This window comes from Doryrhamphus excisus, chromosome 18, assembly GCF_030265055.1.
Source record: "Doryrhamphus excisus isolate RoL2022-K1 chromosome 18, RoL_Dexc_1.0, whole genome shotgun sequence".
Taxonomy (NCBI): Eukaryota; Metazoa; Chordata; class Actinopteri; order Syngnathiformes; family Syngnathidae; genus Doryrhamphus; species Doryrhamphus excisus.
This window is the reverse complement of record NC_080483.1, coordinates 16,385,281-16,403,843: the sequence shown is the minus strand read 5'-3', so window position 1 is coordinate 16,403,843 and position 18,563 is coordinate 16,385,281. Positions and strand designations below refer to the sequence as shown.

At 39.8% G+C, this 18,563-nt stretch overlaps 2 protein-coding genes across 2 annotated transcripts in view; both read right to left on the bottom strand.

Annotated features, from left to right (window-relative positions):
- LOC131106369 (zinc finger and SCAN domain-containing protein 22-like) overlaps positions 1–18,563 on the bottom strand; it is a 245,672-nt gene that overhangs the window by 188,909 nt on the left and 38,200 nt on the right. The window lies entirely within an intron of this gene.
- On the bottom strand, positions 6,858–18,224 carry LOC131106374 (adenosine receptor A1-like). Its single transcript, XM_058055358.1, has 3 exons — positions 17,468–18,224; positions 13,381–13,675; positions 6,858–12,355 (listed from the first exon to the last, which is right to left on the bottom strand). Exons 1-3 carry the CDS (start codon positions 17,806–17,808, stop codon positions 11,969–11,971), a joined length of 1,023 nt encoding a protein of 340 aa, XP_057911341.1. The 5' UTR covers positions 17,809–18,224; the 3' UTR covers positions 6,858–11,968.

The following is an 18,563-nucleotide window of genomic DNA, read 5'->3' as shown; positions in this document are numbered from 1 at the left end:
AGGTCCCCTTTAATGAAGGAAGGTGTGGCTATTTGGATTGAGAAGATACTTACTGGAATTTTTGTGTCTCCCAAAGTAAACAATTAGAACATGCCCCACAAATGATGACGTCCAAAGTAGGTTGTTGGAGAAGCTGCAGCCTCACTGCCAATTAAACCAATTTCAATCATTCATGAACTACATTTGCATCCAAATGAACTTTGATTCATTCATATATTATAACACATCTTAATCCACATGTAATGAGATATAGAATAACCCACGTATGAGATGTTGTGCCACAAATTAATATTTCATGTTTTATTTCCGAAAGAAAACATATTACATATGATAAACGTCCAGGCAATCTACGTACACTTAGGGATGAAAATTTCATGAATGTGCTTTTACTGCAGTGAGCCAAGAAAAAAAAAATGAAATTAAAGCAAATCTCTATCTCTGCACTAATTAAAAATTAACAGATCTTTGAAAATGAATAAAGCAAAAGTGTCATTAACGATTCTACTTCATGTCATTACTTCTGCAGACGTAATGGCTGCTCGTGCTGTTAGGGAAGAGATTGCAGTTGTAGTCATTTTGTTGTTGACTAGATTACCTTCAGCTTTGTAATTATTCTACAATTTGCGGAAAAACAAAAGCACACATTTCCAAAGAGGAACGCTATTTCAATAAATATCTTATAATAAACCTTATCTTGGTGGAGGGGTTTGGGTGTCTGTCTATGACCCTGGTAGGGTCGCCCATGCAAACAAGCCCTAGGTGATGGACCAGACAACGAGTGATTGACAAGACCCTATGGAAAAAGTCGGGAAGAGTGGCTGGGAGTCCAGGCTTCCCTACTGAGACTGCCGCCCCCGAGACCTGGACGGGAAAATAGATGAATGGGTAATTTGACATAGTGCCAGTGTGCCTTCATGTTGGCCTCTCTGCTCTGTGTGCATGGCTTCATGTCATTGTAGTGCAGCCTGGCCACGCCCTGCACCACTACCCTGCAAACACGCACACAGATGTGCCGTATTGCGGAGAAATGTTAAGACAATTCCGAAACCCCCTGACTGAAAATAGAGATGCAGTCATAACCGCCTGCCATGAGAGATCCAATATATATATTTTTTTCCATGGGGGCCAGAATTCCTGGTGGCTCTCCTGCACGCACACACCATATCTTCATTGAGGGATCATGTGAGGAGCGTCACAACAATGCAGAACCATGGGAATGGCCGTAAAGACAATACACCACAGTGTGTACACCGCCCTAAGCAGGGGAGCTGGGGAGTGATGGGGAGTCAAAGGGCTCACCAGCAAGAGGAGGACCAATGCCAGGTTGATTTTATACTCATGTCTTCACACCAACCTGAACACAACACAACATTATATAAAAAAATGTTCCATAGCTAAATATAACGAAAAATGTACAGCAATACACAAGCGTTATGTGCATTGGAATATGACCTGCTCATGTTAACAATGAAATGCTGCCCTCTGTTGGTCAGCAGTGTAAACTACAAGCTGTATAGTCATTTGCACACTTTATAAATCATTAAATGCTACATAAGAGATGTTACACGTCAGATAAAAATATCTACATATATATGTATACATATATTGAAAGAATATTTTTGAATACATTTTTTGTTTGTAACTAACCATTCGAGAACCATAAACTAAAGTTATGTTTCGGTGTGTTAGCTAGCTAAAACGATTACTGAACATTTACTGCAATGACACATCAAAATAAGTTGTTTAATGGAATATGAGGAAATATGTACTTAGTGTGTAGAATCAAGATATTATATTTATTCTGGAGAAGGAAGTATTTGTTTCTAATGCTACCAAAACAGTACTGAGGGGGGCGGTAATGCACCAAAGTGATGGGAGGCCAACCGCCATACAAGCGAAGAAGAGACGAAGCAGTGCAGAACCAACGAAGAAGAGGTTCGTCTGCTACTTTTCGCGCCGACTCTGAAACATTAAACAACAATGGCGCCGGGGCAAGCTAAAATCGAGAGGCAAACGAGTGAAATTATTAAATATCTGTTTGCAGACGAGGGCGAAGACCAAACTGACTGCCGGCAGTTTAATACGGAAGTGGAGTGCGATGGCCCAGACACCAACGGTAATTTTTTTTTAGCTATTTTGATTTTAATGTCATATACGCGGAATGTATTTATAATAAATGATACGTTTCAGTTTGGCGTCTATTTACATGTTGTGTGGATGCTAGCCTCACTTTACTGTCCGGTGATTCGTCAGATTTCCAAACAATGTCAAATTATTCAATAACGAGTTAATACAAATCGTGGAGTTATGAACAAGAGTAAACGTCGAAGTGTAATACGCCAAGAAACATTAATAAAAATAATAAATCAATTATAGCGTGTCACCAACTACACCGATTCGAAAGTGAAAACAAAGGGCGTTCAGGTAAAGGGCGTTTTCCCACCGGAAGGTGGCTGTTGGTAAACAACTAACAGAACATGTCAGTTGTGAAATGTTAAAAGCATACATAAAATGTGCTTAACCAATTTTAGGCCATATTCAAACACAAAACGGCGTCATTTAGTTCATTTTTAAACCGTAATATTGTAGTTTTACATGACTTTACATGGTGTACTTTAACCTTTTGTATCTGCCCTCCACACTTTATGTTGTGTTGTCAACTCTAATGTTTGACTTTTACAGATGAGAACTTCGATCCAGTTTTAATAGCTGATAAACTGAAAGCGGTAGCTGATTCTCTGGCTGAAGATGCAGAATTAAGAGCTGCCCTGGCTGACCTGAAGGGTGCATTAGCTCAAGAGGTACACACACACTCACATCTTAATAGTTGTACTGTTGAGTAATAATACTAGTCCAAATATGTAAGCGAAGTGGAGTAACATTTTCACTGGAAAGCAAATACAGTGGACCTTTCGAATAATTTGACATTTGAGCAATTTGTCCTAAAATGAAATAAATCCCCCCCTCCACCAGGCCATTGAGGGAGCATTTAGTCGTTGCGTGGATACGTTGCTGCAGACTCAAGTGTGCCACGGTGCTGCTGAAGTGGCTCCAGAAATGCAGCAGATCAAAGTGTGTGTTGCCTTCGGACGCTTTGTGAAGAAATCGTGCCCCGAGCTGAAAATCAAAGCCCAGAGTGCTGTGACGGCATTCCTCAACAGCCGTGTTGCATCATGGGTGACCAAGCAAGGTGGCTGGGTAAGTGGATTTACTTTTCATCTTTTTATGCTTAGGGAAGTCGGGTATTGATTGCAAATTTAGAAAAAAGCAAGTATTTAAAACGGTAAATTAGTCGTTAAAGAGTCTCATGGAACTCAAATTAGTTTTTAATATATTAGTGTATGGTTTTGGCCATGATATGCAGACAAAGTGAAGATTGGAGTATAATAATGCAACGTGCTAACAGGGTAAGTTATTTTTGTGATTTCTAGTAGTAGCATCCTTAGCGAGAGTCCAAGTGGTCTACCCTTGGAAACCACTTTGATACACTGGTGGTGGTTTCTGGTCTACAGTAAATAAAGGAGTTGAAATCCCATAATGCCACCAAATAGGCCTTTCAGAAGCTTGGGACAGAAACAGAGTGGTTAGAGAAGATATTTATCTGGAATACAGTTTAATGAAGACATGTAGCTGGGATAGGCTCCAGCACACCCGCAACCCTCGTGAGGAAAATAGAAAATTAATGAATGAATGTTGTTTGGTTGTAATAAAACCACAGTTGCATTTTATTTTGGCAAGAATTTGTTTTCTTTTAAAGCTTCATTCTGGATTATTCCTGAATAAACGTTGTTCTGCTTTTGTTTCTTGCAGGAAAAAGTGAGCCAGGAAATGGAAATTTAAATCATGGTTCATAAAGGGGGGGTCCTGCTTGAACATCAACGTTGCACTGGCAATTTCACTGTCTAGTGTTTGTTTCATTGGGATTACTGAACAAAGTAAATGTAGTAGCACAGTGGTAGATCATTTTGTTAAATCACTGTGATTATATTTAAAATTCACTGCTTTGCTGTAATGTTTGTTTTGTTTTTGTTGAAAATGCACTTTGCCACAAAGACTCATATCCGCTAGCCCGCTGTGTTAAATCAGGTTGAAGTCATTATTATGTAAGTTGTATGTGGGGAATACATACATGACGATTACATGACAAACACATGCTATTTAATATGAAACCCATTGTGACCTAATATTCATTCTTCACACACAGCAGGGTTTAAATAACATCAGGTATCAAATCACTGAAGTGTTTTATTTTTGATATAATTTATTATTAAATTTATAATTTTTGTCTTATTTAGTCAACTTTTCCTTTTGTGAAGAAAAAAAAAAGAATTGAATAAGTGTAAAACCACATTGCAAAGCCATTGTGATGCTTTTGTTTGTACTTCCAACAGTGGGTGTGATGCCACATTGCATAGAGCCCTATGAATGACCTTTTACTGGTAAATAAAATGCCCATTAATGAAGGGCAAAAATCCTTACGTCATTGGCCGATTTGGTCCAATACTGCAATTCTGTTGGAAATCATAGGGTCCTAATTGCTGCTTATCGTATTACTCTAACGTCATTTGGAAACATGTCCATGACAGCAGGGAGGAGTAATGTTGTGGTGCTAATCTTGTATGCGTGACGCTATACCCGTTTCACTAAATTAGTAGTACCTTCGTTCAACATCACGGTTTATTTGATATATATATAATATAATTTTAGTTTTTGTTTTTGAAACTTGAAATGATGTCCGTACTTGACAGTTTTACAAAGCTTAGATCTATTACTGTTTGCTTTTGTTATTTTTTTTTAAGCTGCTGCACCTCCTCCTCTGGCATTCCCTTGGGGAGGTGCACCTCACACTTTAAAAACCTCTGGTATTTTAGACACTGCATCCATTGGAATGATTGAAATAATATGTAATTGCATTGTGCTTTTATACAGTACAAATAAATCATACATAATGTACTGTTCATAGTGTGTTGTCGTCTGTATTACGAGAAACATAGACACTATTTCTATCAATTTCTAATGACTGCATTTTTTTTTTAAGAATATGGACCATATAGAATTTCCCATGTTCCCATCATGCCAAAGGAAATGGTTAAGTATGTTCCCAACTTGTTTAGCCGCAGCTGTTTTACTGCGTTTTTTAATAAGATATATAAAACGAGGAACACTTCCCAGGCAAAGTGTCTCAATAGAGGAATTATTTTTAACTCAAGGGAGCAATTTATCTGGGAAAAATAACAATAAAAGTAGAAAAAAACATGATATCTTAAGAACGATGCCATGGAAATTGTGTAAAAGGGCAGTAGACTACATATTTCTCAAGTGTGAAATTTCTGGAGTTATCAATCATTATCAGGCTTTATAATTACTGTAATTGGTCTGACTATAATAAGGTACACAAAAATACTGTAATTAGGAACTAATGAGTATTGATGAGGGTTTAGTGTTGTATTTAGTTTATTCATCACAAGTCAGCAGAGGGCAGCAGTGTTTTATGGTTTACTACCTCACATTTTTTAGAAGTATCATGTTATCAAGCAGTTATAAAAATGTGATGTGAAAGTAGAAGTGGCTTTGTGGTGTCATCATGTGACTAAGAACCAAACTATTGTTGGTGTAACTTCCTCCTCCATCTCCACTCGGATGAGCTGTTGAGAGAAAGTTTGTTATTTAGGTCGCCATAGTCTGTGCCAGTAGCTCCCTGCCTGCATGTGATTGAAGTGTAAATTTTCACTTTTCATTTAAGAGGTTCCACCAAAATATGGCATGTACCATTCCAGAAAATAGGCTAATTTGATGCGGAGCTTCTTCCCAGGAGATGCCTCCGTTTGCAGCCACCTTCACATCCTGCTGGTTTGTGTCTACTGCTGCCTTCACTTCCCCGCTTGTTTACCATTCCTGCTGCCTTCACTTGTCCATGCCTTCCATGCTTCGGTTACTCACTGATTGCAAGTGATTGTCATCCATCTCTTTAAAAATGATGGTTTTCATAGAAATGTATCATGCAAAATTAACAGCATAAAAATCTACCATTGACTCCTACAATCCTAAGTGCTACCGTTTGGTCATTTGCAGAAATATTTTTAGGTATTGCGACATGTCAGGGGAAGTCTGGAGCTGTTGGGCATGAAAGCAACTGGGGAAAATAAAACACATTACAAGGCACAAAGTAAAAATAGCTTTGCCCGTCACAGAAATGGTTTGATTCCTCAGTCTCCTGTCTGGAGAAAACCTGCAAATATTTCTATTAATTTCTGTTGTAATACCAATTGGACAAGATTGGAAAAATATGAACATTCTAGTGTACAAACTCTGGATTATTTTGGTAATGGTAATGGTTTTATTTCATTTGAACATGCATCAGATTACAATTGCGTGCATCGTGCATCCCATAATCAGTTCCCAGTTCCATTTGTCCAAAAGGAGTAGGAAGAAGCAAAGCTTATTAAATCCTACCCCTTCATCTGGTACTTTTACAATCAGTAACTGTTACATTTGTTCACTTCCTGCTTTCCTAATATAGCTTAATTTATTTATTTATTGTAGTATTTTTTTTGTCACGTACCGAAGTACAAGGTGATATGAGTATACAATGACATTATAGTTATATATATATATATATATAGAGCACATCGTGATTATTTATTATTATTTATTTTGCTAATACAGTCAGTATCCCTCATTTATTTATTAAGATAGATGCTATAACCAATCATTGAATACAATACACTTTGCTACAAGACCATATGTGCACATTTTGTTCTCAAAGCTGTGTTAAATAATTGATAACTTTGCGTTCTGTTTCTGTATAGATGTGCTAACGGCAGGTAACAGTAACTACTGATGGAATGAACCACTTTCTTTCTCTTATTCGCTAGAATAAGTAAAATAGTGTCGACCAGCTGCTTTTTATTGACTTAGTCGTTGCGTGGCTACCTCGCTGCAGACTCAAGTGTGCCAAGGTGCTGCTGAAGTGGCTCCACAAATGCAGCAGACCAAAGCGTGTGTTGCCTTCGGACGTTTTGCCACTTTTTGTATCATTGCTAGGGATGTTTACGACATTAAAATGTGACAATTATTCTTAAACTTCACGGAACACATAAGTGGCCCATGAATATTGTCATCCATCACAACTGGACTGTTCGGGTTGTCTTGGGTTGTCTTGTTTCACGTCTCATCTGAGTAGGCTTTAGACTAGCTAGGCCAGCTCTATAGTCTGAGAGCTTGGTACAAGATCCCATCTATTTATTCTCTAAAGGAGGAGGTGGGTCCAGGCAGGAACGGTGGTGTCAAATGACGATTGTTATGGAACAATGGAGAGGTGGGTTCTTTTAGTGCAAACATAGGGCTAATCTACTGCAATCAATTTTACATTTGTCTTGTCATAACTATACATCAACATAAATGATGAGTCGTCGGAGCTACCACTGCCATTATTATTTGAATTACAAATTTTCATTTTGTTAGAACAGTTAAACACCAAATGTAAAAAAAAATGTACTTGCATTGTTTTGGGACTCAGTTAAGTGAGATAGTTTGTTTGTCCAGTCCTATATGGTGTCAGTGGAGTCTTAAAGTAATGTTAAAATATCATCCCGTCCCATTCTTGTGCACCCAATATCGTATATCGTGCCTCTTGTCAGTAGACATCACAAAATTCATTCTTGACGCCAGCTTTACAGATGCCATGTTGGGCATCTAGGCGTCTAGTAATGACATAATGGCATCTAGGGCGCCACATGTTGGTATCCAAGTAATAACAGCCACCTCTTGAAAACAGAACAGGTTTATTTGGGGTACGGCATTATGTATTCAAGTGGACAACATACCCATCGAAATTGTGTATGTAAAGTAATACAATTACTGTGTTCTATATTTACACTGTTTTCATGTGGTAGTGTATTTCTTCAACTGGTTGAGATAAACACATTAAAAGGTAAAGACACTGCAGTATGTGTAGAATCTGAATAATTCTCAATTTTATGACCGTTATTTAGTATATTTAGTATATATTTAGTACCGTTATTGTCCATACATCCCACGATGAATCGTTTGAATTCTTTATTCTGATTTATCTCGTACATTTATATAATGTAATACTCAGTTTGGCCCCTAGAGGCAGACATGCACCACCGTCTCTTTCACACTCGTGTTTGGTGATTTACGTGCATAAAATCAGCAAAATGCAGTATATAGATTAAGATTAGATCTAAAAAAAATGGATGAAATACATTTTATCATTATAAATGAAAATAAAGTTCCTATTTGTGGTTTATTCAACTCAAAGAGCTTTGAGAGAGTTTGAATTATGAATAAAAAAAAAAAATGTGCTTTTGCCTTTTGTGGCCAAAATGGGTACCGCAGAAAACAACTCGCAAAATAAATAGTACTACATAAACCATTCACTTTCAACATGTGGTACTGGGCTCCATGTAATACTCAGGAACAGCAGGGGTTTATTTTTATAAAAATGAAATGATATTAAGGACATATATATAAAATAAAGAGTAGAAATACAATTTTATTAACCAAAGATTTGCTGAAATGAAATTCAAATGATGCAATATTTCACCACCTAAGACTGCAAGCCAATTACCTGTGAATACAATACAAATACATTCACATTCAGGGGTAAACCGTGGTATGCGGAGGTAGCAAACACGGCGGTACTTGCAAAAATATATATTTTTGTGGTGACAGTTTGAGGATCATTGGCATAAACCGGTGTCCAAACCTTTTCCACTGAGGGCCACATACAGAAATACTTACTGGATATTAAAAACGCTGAAATAATCCAGTGTATGTCAGTAAACTGTATGCTTACCTCTTTAAACAAATAGGATAGCTTTGTGTTGTAAGTAACAAAGCAAATTCTTCTAAAATCTACATATTGTCATATATATCATTAATAATTAATTCACCATATTTTCCAATATACCAAGGGCCATTAAAAAAAAAAAACAAGCTACGACCCAAAAATGGCTCCCAGCCCACACTTTGGACATCCCTGGCGTAACGCATTTTCCACATGTAATAATTTAATGTACATCAATATTAAAGTATAACTATGATTTGTAAAGCTCGGACATGAAAAATTGACTTGCACTTGCCTGCTTGAGCTTAGCTTTGAAATGTTCAATAAATAAATTACAATCATTTCTACAAATAAAAAGTACAAATAAAAGCATTTTACAACATAAGACATAAATTACCCTTCAAATAGTTGTATGCAAAGACAACATCTACCACAATATATATATAAGCGTATATATTGGTGTTCTACTGTGTATTCTACATGGTGTCACAAAGGGTGAATACTGAATACTAGTACTAGTGTACTTCACGACGGTGATAATAACAGCCCTGATTCCCATGATGAAACAAAAACACTGTACTTACACTCACACGCAAAATTATTCACACACTGGCCACATCTTGCATCAAGTGAGTTTTGTTTTAGCTGCACAAGACATAAGGAAAATATTGATGTTCTATTCATGTCAGGCTGCACGGCAGTCGAGTGGTTAGCGCGCAGAGTTCAATCCCACCCTTAGCTATCTCTGTGTGGAGTTTGCATTTTCTCCGGGTACTCCGTTTTCCTCCCACATTCCAAAAACATGCTAGGTTAATTAGCGACTCCAAATTGTCCATAGGTATGAATGTGAGTGTGTATGGTTGTTTGACTATATGTGCCCTGTGATTGGCTGGCCACCGGTCCAGGGTGTACCCCGCCTCTCGCCTGAAGACAGCTGGGATAGGCTCCAGCATCCCCCGCGGTAGAAAATGAATGAATGTCTTTCTAAAAATGGACGTCACAAAGGTGGTTGGCATCGAACTCAACCAACCTCCACCGGTAAGTTCCATGCTCTCTCTCCATGACCGACTGATATTTGCTCAGCTTGCGTTCATGGGCCTCTTCCATCCTATCAAGGCAACCTGCTTTGTTGTCCGGGACCAGAGCACGACGTCTGGTCCGAGGTCAGTTCCCGCAATCCCCTCTGGAAACCTGAGTTGCCTTCGAAGGTCGACTCTGATTTCTCGGTCCTTTGCCGTTTGTCATGGGCCTTGGTTCCTTGTCGCTTCCTCTTATAATCCAGTCCATCGGCAAGTCATGCCAGCACCCAGTCACTCCAGCACCCCATGGTGCCAACTAAACCTAAGACAGAATGTGTTCCTGGTTTGCTGGTTTCTAGCACCGTGTCCAGGAGGGAGCCTCTTCCGGTCTCCATCTTCGGACGTTTGTTGTCATTGGCAGTACATCATAAACAGAGCGAAGGAACTTTATTCACACTCCAGATGTCCTTGTAACTCGGATCTCCCATGGACACCGTCCCACCGGGTCCAGCTGCCCTCCTCTTTCATGGCTACTGCCCACTTCCTCCACTGCCCAAATCTCCTTGTGGGCCATCTCTCTCCGGTCCTTTGCCTTAGTCTGCTTCCAACTTGGACTCCCTTGAGTCACCGTGATCATGATATCAGCATGTTGTAAGCGCTCTTCCGCTTCTGTCGGGGCTCTGCCGGCTTTCCACTTCTTGTACATTGAGAAACATTTTTGAAATGTTAAAATAATGAGAGTAGCACGCCTTTTTTGCCATTTTCTTGCGACATTCCCTGCTAATGCACCAAAAAAATGACCACTTAACTCAAAATAGGCCAGTTTGTGAATCATTTTGGGATGGACTCTATGTAATTCCATCACCCACTCTACCCAAATTTCACACTTACAGATGAGTCCAATCTGCTCAGTGACACAAAGTGGTCGCTTTCAATCTCACTACGTTTTAGGGAGAGAGTGACATTCAGTTGCAGTAGTCATTCAGTTGCAGTACGTTCTACGGTTAAAATGAAGCATCGGTCTTGAACGGTGGTGTGGTGTTTTCAGTCACATTAACTTCCCTTGTGCTCAGACACGAGAGTGACGACACACCATCGTTGAGCTATGGACTTGGACGTTTTGTATTTGAAGCTCTACTAATGGTCGAGTGGTTAGCGCCACTCGACCTCACAGCTAGGAGACCAGGGTTCAATTCCACCCTCGGCCATCTCTGTGTGGAGTTTGCATGTTCTCCTCGTGCAAGCGTGGCTTTTCTCCGGGTACTCCGGTTTCCTCCCACATTCCAAAAACATGCTAGGTTAATTGGCGACTCCAAATTGTCCATAGGTATGAATGTCAGTGTGAATGGTTGTTTGTCTATATGTTCCCTGTGATTGGCTCTGTGATTGATCTCGCCCAAAGACAGCTGGGATAGGCTCCAGCACCCCCCGCGACCCTTGTGAGGAAAAAGTGGTAGAAAATGAATGAATGAATGAAGCTCTACTAATAAAATCCAACAGTTCAAAATGACAAGGGATAAGATTTTTCCATCTGTGCAGTCAACATTCCTGCTCCAGCTTTCTCCCTCTAAAAGCATCCGATTGGAATTCTGCCCGTCTCAAGTTAACCAAACTGTGTTTGTGAAGCCCATATCACGTTACTTAAAATGGAATCCAAAAAGCGTTGCACTTAAGTTCAAAAAGAAGAAGAGCGTAGACTGAATCATAGTCATTCAAATCCACGATAAGCCCCTTATCCCATATGACATCATCAACAAATTGTAGCTGGTAGAGACATAAACAAAAACATTCCCATCTGAGTCAGCGTCTGATTATCCTATTCTCATAGAGAGTTCCGAAGGGGTCCCTGGTGGTGTCATGGTACGCGCTTCTGCCTTTCATGGCAGAAGGCAAGAGTGCGAATCCCAGCCAAGGTTGCGTCAGGAAGGGCATCCGGTGTAAAGACTAAGCCAAAACCACTCATGCAATTGACTTGCTGTGGCAGTTTCCAAATGAAGGGGAGGGTAAAGGAGTTCTGGATGGAGTAGATCCACAGCCAGCTGTCTGATGTCCTTTAAGTAACGTCCATTTTTAATTGCTTCAGCTTTTATAGTGCTAAACACTGTACCGAGACAGAGTCGTTGTTTGGCGCCAAGGGTCACACATCATCATCATCGTCATCATCATTGTGCCTCAGCCTCCTCTCAGTGCTCTGTCTTCTCTGGCTTCCTCTCTGAGGAAGCTGACCGACCGAATCCCGACACATGACATACTGTTTCCAGATTTTGCTGAAAGCTGTGCGGAATTTCTTAATGCGGAAAGCATACACGATGGGATTGACCGCAGAGTTGCCGTGCGTTAGCAGGATGGCGATGTAAATGAGGAATCCCGGCTTGTCACAATCGGGGCAAAAGAGAGTAATGCAGTTGAGGATGTGAAGGGGAAGCCAGCTCACCGCAAAGAGCAACAGAACGAGGGCCAAGGACTTGGCAAGTTTGAGCTCCTTGCCGAAGTATTGACTGGGGTCCGCATGGCTCACTGTCACCTGCGCAAAGACAAAGGGGAACAGTGTTAGCGTACAGTATAAACTCAACTAAGCCGCTAGGGCAGGGGTCTCAAACTCAATTTACTTGGGGGCCACTGGAGCTAGGGTCTGGGCGAGAAAAAACGCATTTATTAAAAACAGAAAAATGAATAAACTGCTTTGGTTTCGATTTTCTACAAGAAAAGCTCTGATAAAACATCCCACTGTTCCCAAATATCTTAATTTTTATTTTTCTGCACAAAATAAGATGAAAAATAAATAAACAAATCAAGAATACAGAAAATCAATCAGTAATAAATAAATATAATAATAATAATAAAACTGCAAATAATAAAAACTTAAGAAACCACATATAGTTGGTGGGTAGACAAATGATTTTTTTCATATTAAAATGAACAAAGCATTATTAGAGCCCTGTAGACATGACAAAACACGACTATAGTCACATTTATACTCTTTTTATTTACAACATATTGCGCAACTGCAGGGTCTTGAGACACATGCTAACTCGCAAACTAGAGAGCTAGCGACCTAAACGGTAGCCTTCAAGTTATTTCCTTTAAACTTAAATAGCCCAAAACTTACCACTTCCACACGGATAGGGAGGATAACTATTAACAGTTATTTAACCTTTAACATGAACATTAATCAAACGTAGTAATTTTTTTCTGGGTACATGATACCATAAAGCATCCATATCAAACTTGCGCGGGCCGCACTAACATTAAACTTTCATATCAAGCAATGGATTTATTTATTTATTTATTTTTTTTTGGAGGAGGTATTATAATGGTGCAAATGTAAAAAAAATTTTGCAAATGTGTTCTCTTTTGAACGCATATTGTTTTGAGAGGCCAAACTGCTAAACTCTACTTAAGTGGCCCCACATCACCAAAATCCAACCAGAACTCTGCTCACGGGACGAATTTGGGGGGGTAAGTCACAGTGCTGATGGGTGTGTCCTGTACCTTCATGTCAAAAAATCCAAACCATCCCTTTTGGGAATGTGAACAAGCCTGTCTCACCTTTTTATTGAGCTGCTTATGAATCATGTAGAAGATCTCCACGTAGATGACCAGCATGAGGAGCAGAGGGGGCAGCAACCAGCCAAAGAAGTTGAAGTAGACCATATAGTCCATGCTGATGACTGTCTCAAACTGGCAGATCACCACAAGGTCATCGCCGACAAGGGATCCATTGTCTCGGAGATGCTGTAGATTATTCCAGCCAAACATAGGTGTGAGGCCCACTAGGATGGACACCAGCCAACACAGCAACACGGCCATGCCAGCTCGCCGAGGGGTCACCACTCGCTTGTAGCTATGACGACGGGGGAGAAGAACAAAGCATTTACCACAGTCACCGTACTGTACAGTATGCTAACTGTAGTACTCGTGTAGGCATTTTGAATATCCAAATACACAAAGTATGTGACTGTAGTTAGCAGGAAGCTGACATGTAGTACTTTTGTTTCATTTGTTTTTTGATTTGCTTATTTATTTTTCCATCTTATTTTGCTTCGAAAAATTAAAATTAAAATTAACACAAAAACAAATTAACACTAATTTAATAATAAATAAAAATTTATTTATCATAACTTATAATAATTTAATGTTTTATCAGAGCTTTTCCAAAGAACCAAAGCACTGAAAAAGTGTATTTATTAATATTTAATATAATTAATATTTATTAATATTTTAATTATATTTTTATTTTTTTCTGTTTTTAATATATTTATATATATTTTTTTTTTTATTATTATTATTTTTTTTTTTTTAATGCAGCCCAGCCTCACCCAGACCTTAGCTCCAGTGGCCCCCAGGTAAATTGAGTTTGAGACCCCAGACTTATAGGGTTACTTCTCATGTCAGTGTAAGAACCTGATACTTCAAACACTGAGGTATCTGTCATGCTTTATTATATTGCATTTTTTGTTTATTATTGATGCTTTGTATAATTGTAATGCGATAGTGATGGTGTTAGGTCCACACTGAAGATAATTATCGGACATCCCGATCATCCAAAGCATTAGAATATGATATCGGTTGACATCGGTATCAGACCGATATTTAAAAAATGCTGTATACAAACATAAGTGTTCATGTTATGTTGTCACGATCGGGCTTCACCCCCTCATGACAGCTCGTTTAGTTCCTATTTTACCTCTGTTCCTAGTTATTATTTTGCTTTGTTGAACAGAATTGAACAGAAAAAAATTTGGGGTGTCCGATATTGGCTTTTTTTTGCCGAAAACCAGTATGCCGATATGGTCCAACTCTCGATTTCTGATATCGAGATCAGTCCATACCAATAGCGATATGTGTAACATGTGTCACAATCGGGCTTCACCCCCTCGTGACAGCTCGTTTAGTTCCTCTTTTACCTCTGTTCCTAGTTCATGCCCTTATTTTGTATTCACTTCCTGTGTTACTCTGTTCTGTTTTCCGTTGATTTCCATTATCTCCCCCACCTGTTTTCCATTATTTGTGATTCCTATTTAGTTTTCAGGTCCTGCGCGGTCCTTTCTTGGTCGGGTCATTCTGTCACGTTCCGGCTTTAGAGCTTTACGGTTCGACCCCAGGATGCAGAGATGACGACCCAATTGCAGGTAAAAAAATATATTTAATGTTGCTATGCAGCAGAACGACGCACTAGCAAGTCCAACTCAAACATGGCAATGACCCGACCAAGAAAGGACGGCGCACCTGAACTAAATAGGTACGGGAGATAATGGAAATCAATGGAAAACATAACAGAGTAACACAGGAAGTGAATACAAAATAAGGGCATGAACTAGGAACAGAGGTAGAGGAGGAACTAAACGAGCTGTTACGAGGAGGTGACACATGTTACACATATCGGTATTGGTATCGACTCTCAGAAATTGAGAGTTGGACAATATCGGCATACTGATTTTCAGCAAAAAAAAAAAAAAAGCCAATATTGGACAACCCCAAATTTTTTTCTGTTCAACAAAGCACTCTCCCTCACAGCTAGTTGACCCAGGATTATTCAATGATCACTCAACCCTGCGTGAACAAGCTCTTCCCAAATATGACGTCAGGCTTTGTTTGTCATCCCATCGCCCGCGACTGAGCCCAGCTGCTTGTAAAACTCGGTACATCTACGGATCAGCCATAAACACCAAAAAAAACCTTTGACTTGGAATTTCTAAATTTATCTCCACGGTAAAATAAACGATGCGTTATCACACATCTAAAGGAGGTTTGCATCCTAGCAACATGTGCTTCAAAGAGGCATCAGCGTCTCTTAAAACGTCTTCCGTAGTCTCAACAGAGGTTGACTTCATTTCTGACTAACGTTGCCAAAATACTCAAGTTGTAAAAATGCTTATATGATATATAAATGTGCAATTTTACATAAAACATTGCAGCACTAAACATTCAAACAATAAGACATATTCACTTGGGAATTGCTTATATTTTGTAACCATTGACGTCCTCAAGGAAAATGATTTCCACTGGTGTTTTTGTGTGTGTCAGCTGCCAAGTTGATAAATTATGCAATCCATCAAGCCACCAGCGTGAGCCTATTGACCAATCATGCATTCTTCACCAGAATCTTCCAGGCTGAAACCTGAAGTTTTCTAATACAGCATAATACAACACTGAATCCAAAATCCAATTGTGATATGAAATACTATATTAAATGGCAGTATATGCTTGTTATTTAAAAAAATATTTCAATAAATAATATATATTTACATATATGATTTTATATTGTATGATGATCTGCACCAATCACTGAACGGTGAGAAGCTCTCTGCTTCTTCACACTGCTGGGTTTTTCCCACCCACCAAATAAATCCACTTTAAGAGCTTCCTGTCCGACTCCTCGCTAACTTCCTTTCCCCTCCAGCAAGCCATCAAGACAACTCATTGTTCTTTTGGGTTTTTTTTTTTCAATTCCTAATTCTATTTGTGCCAATATCGAGCTGCGGCAGCACTTTCTCTTTTCACTTCTGTGTACACTTCAGCTTTTCAGATGTCACATCAGCTTTACAGATGCCATCTATCTGTTTCCTAGTTACTTCTTAATGGTACCTTGCCAGGACGTGTCTCTATCATGCACAGGGGAATGGTAGTTTGTCTATATTGGCCTCTCGCCTCGAAGCCAGCTGGGATAGACTCCAGCCCATTCAGGACCCTACTGAGGGCAAGCGGTACAGGAAGTGGATGGACTGAGATTTTACAAAAAGGCAAAATTAATTGATTTTTAGTTCCCAAAACCCATATTCTGTCAACAAAAAATGTTTTGCTTTTCTCTGAGTTGGGGCTGTAGTACTGCAGTAGTGCAGTACACTAATATATATATTATATATATATATTAATTATGGTGACCCTGGCGGTCTGTGTGTAGTTGCATTACAACCCTGTACAGTAAGATGGCATCATAACTCTAGCTTCTAAACACACCTTATATGCATGTGGTCACACATTACATAATAACACACCTGGTATTAAATATAATAAAATGGTGGATGTACAGTCATTTATGTTATCTTTAAAATCAGACTAAAAATTGTTGTTTTTTAATTTCTTGTGCTTGTTACAAAGCACAAGTTTTGTATCATTGCCATTTATGCAAACCAGACGATGTAATGTCCACCACAGATAGATCACAGTCCTTTAGGATGCAGTTCACATAAATATAACATGATATAAATGTATTTGTTGGTGACTTATATACTGTAATTACTAATAGTGTGATATTAAATTCAATATTTTGAGTCATGGAAACAAAACCAGCTTTTGTGTTGCTTTGTAACATTTAGTTTTACATTTCTAAAAGTACTTTGAAATACAGATATAGGTAAAGTATGTTAGTTATAAAAAATATATTTCGCTCCTATACTAATTACAGTGCAAAGTGTGCGTCCCTTTGTTCCATTTGGTTCCAAAAAGCAGCTCCTTTATGAATTGATGTCATGTGTCGTTTACACGGTGCAAAGAGGACAAACCGGATTCCTTTGGCAACTATTTGCATGCAGCTAGCCTTCCTCGGACTCGCACAAGGTGAAATAAAGCCGAACACGGCGCCTTCCACCCGGACACAAAAGGCGAAGAAGACGCCACGAAGCGGGGCTCCTACCTCATGGGTATTTTCACTCTCAGGTACCGGTCGATGGCGATGGCCAGCAGGGCCAGGATGGAACTTTGCGTGAGGACCAGCACCGTGCAGGCGACCAGCAGGCAGCTGTAGAAGTGAGTGTGGAGTCCGATGCTGATGGTGATGGCGAGGGGGATGACGAGAGCGCCCACCGCAATGTCAGCCAAGGCCAGGGACACGATGAAGCAAAACGTGGTGTCCCGTAGCGAGCGGTTGATGCGCACGGCCCAAACCACCATCACGTTCCCGATGACCGACGACACCGCGATCAGCACCTCCATGCCCATGTAGAGGGCTTTGGACGAGGGGAGGACCCAAGTCATGTTCGGGTTCGGCTGCGCGCTCGGAGGGGAGCAGCCCGACTTAAGACCCGCTCAAGTAGATCCAAACAACGTAGTAGCCCCGCTGAGGTCGCCGCTTCCTTTGAATTCATCTATTTTTTTTTCTTCCCTTCGAGTCTCTCTCGTCCTGGATGCGGAGATGCGCAGCGGACGCAGAACTTGGTCCACACATGCTCCTGGGGGGACGAACGAGAAAGTGGCTCCTCCAGTCCTGCTGCCGAACACCCAATGAGTCACAAAAGCGCCTTTCACGATGGAGAATGAACGATTTGAAAGCCTTGACACGCAGAAACCTCCACAGTCCGCCACGGCTCTGCGTAAAGATGACTCGGTTGCATGATTGCAACATCTTATCATGTTGGGAATTTTCCAGCAGACAGTTTGTGTGTCTGCTTTTCTCTTCCTATGTCTCATTTAATCCCAGAATCCCTGGTCAGTACCGGAATTATTTATCGTAGCTCGGTGCTAAGTCATCCTCCCATGATGCACCCAACCAAAAAGTTCAAGTACATTATAATGAGGATCATTACGCTGAATTTGAATCATAAATGTATATTTCTCTAATGTTTCTGTGCTATGCTGATTTGCATGGCGAATGAAGAGACAATCAATAAGAGGTTTAACAATTCACATCATGTACAGTACTACATGCTAGTACACGGGCGGAAGTATCGCACGCCTGATCGTGTAATCCATCATTTAGAAATACTGCTATGTCAGCGATATGCAACTCATTT

Coding starts and splice junctions, on each gene's coding strand:
- LOC131106374 (XM_058055358.1), bottom strand. CDS start 17,808: ATGACTTGGGTCCTCCCCTCGTCCAAAGCCCTCTACATGGGCATGGAG. Junction 13,676..17,467: donor AGAGTGAAAATACCCATGAG/GTAGGAGCCCCG, acceptor CCGTCGTCATAG/CTACAAGCGAGTGGTGACCC. Junction 12,356..13,380: donor ATAAGCAGCTCAATAAAAAG/GTGAGACAGGCT, acceptor GTCTTTGCGCAG/GTGACAGTGAGCCATGCGGA.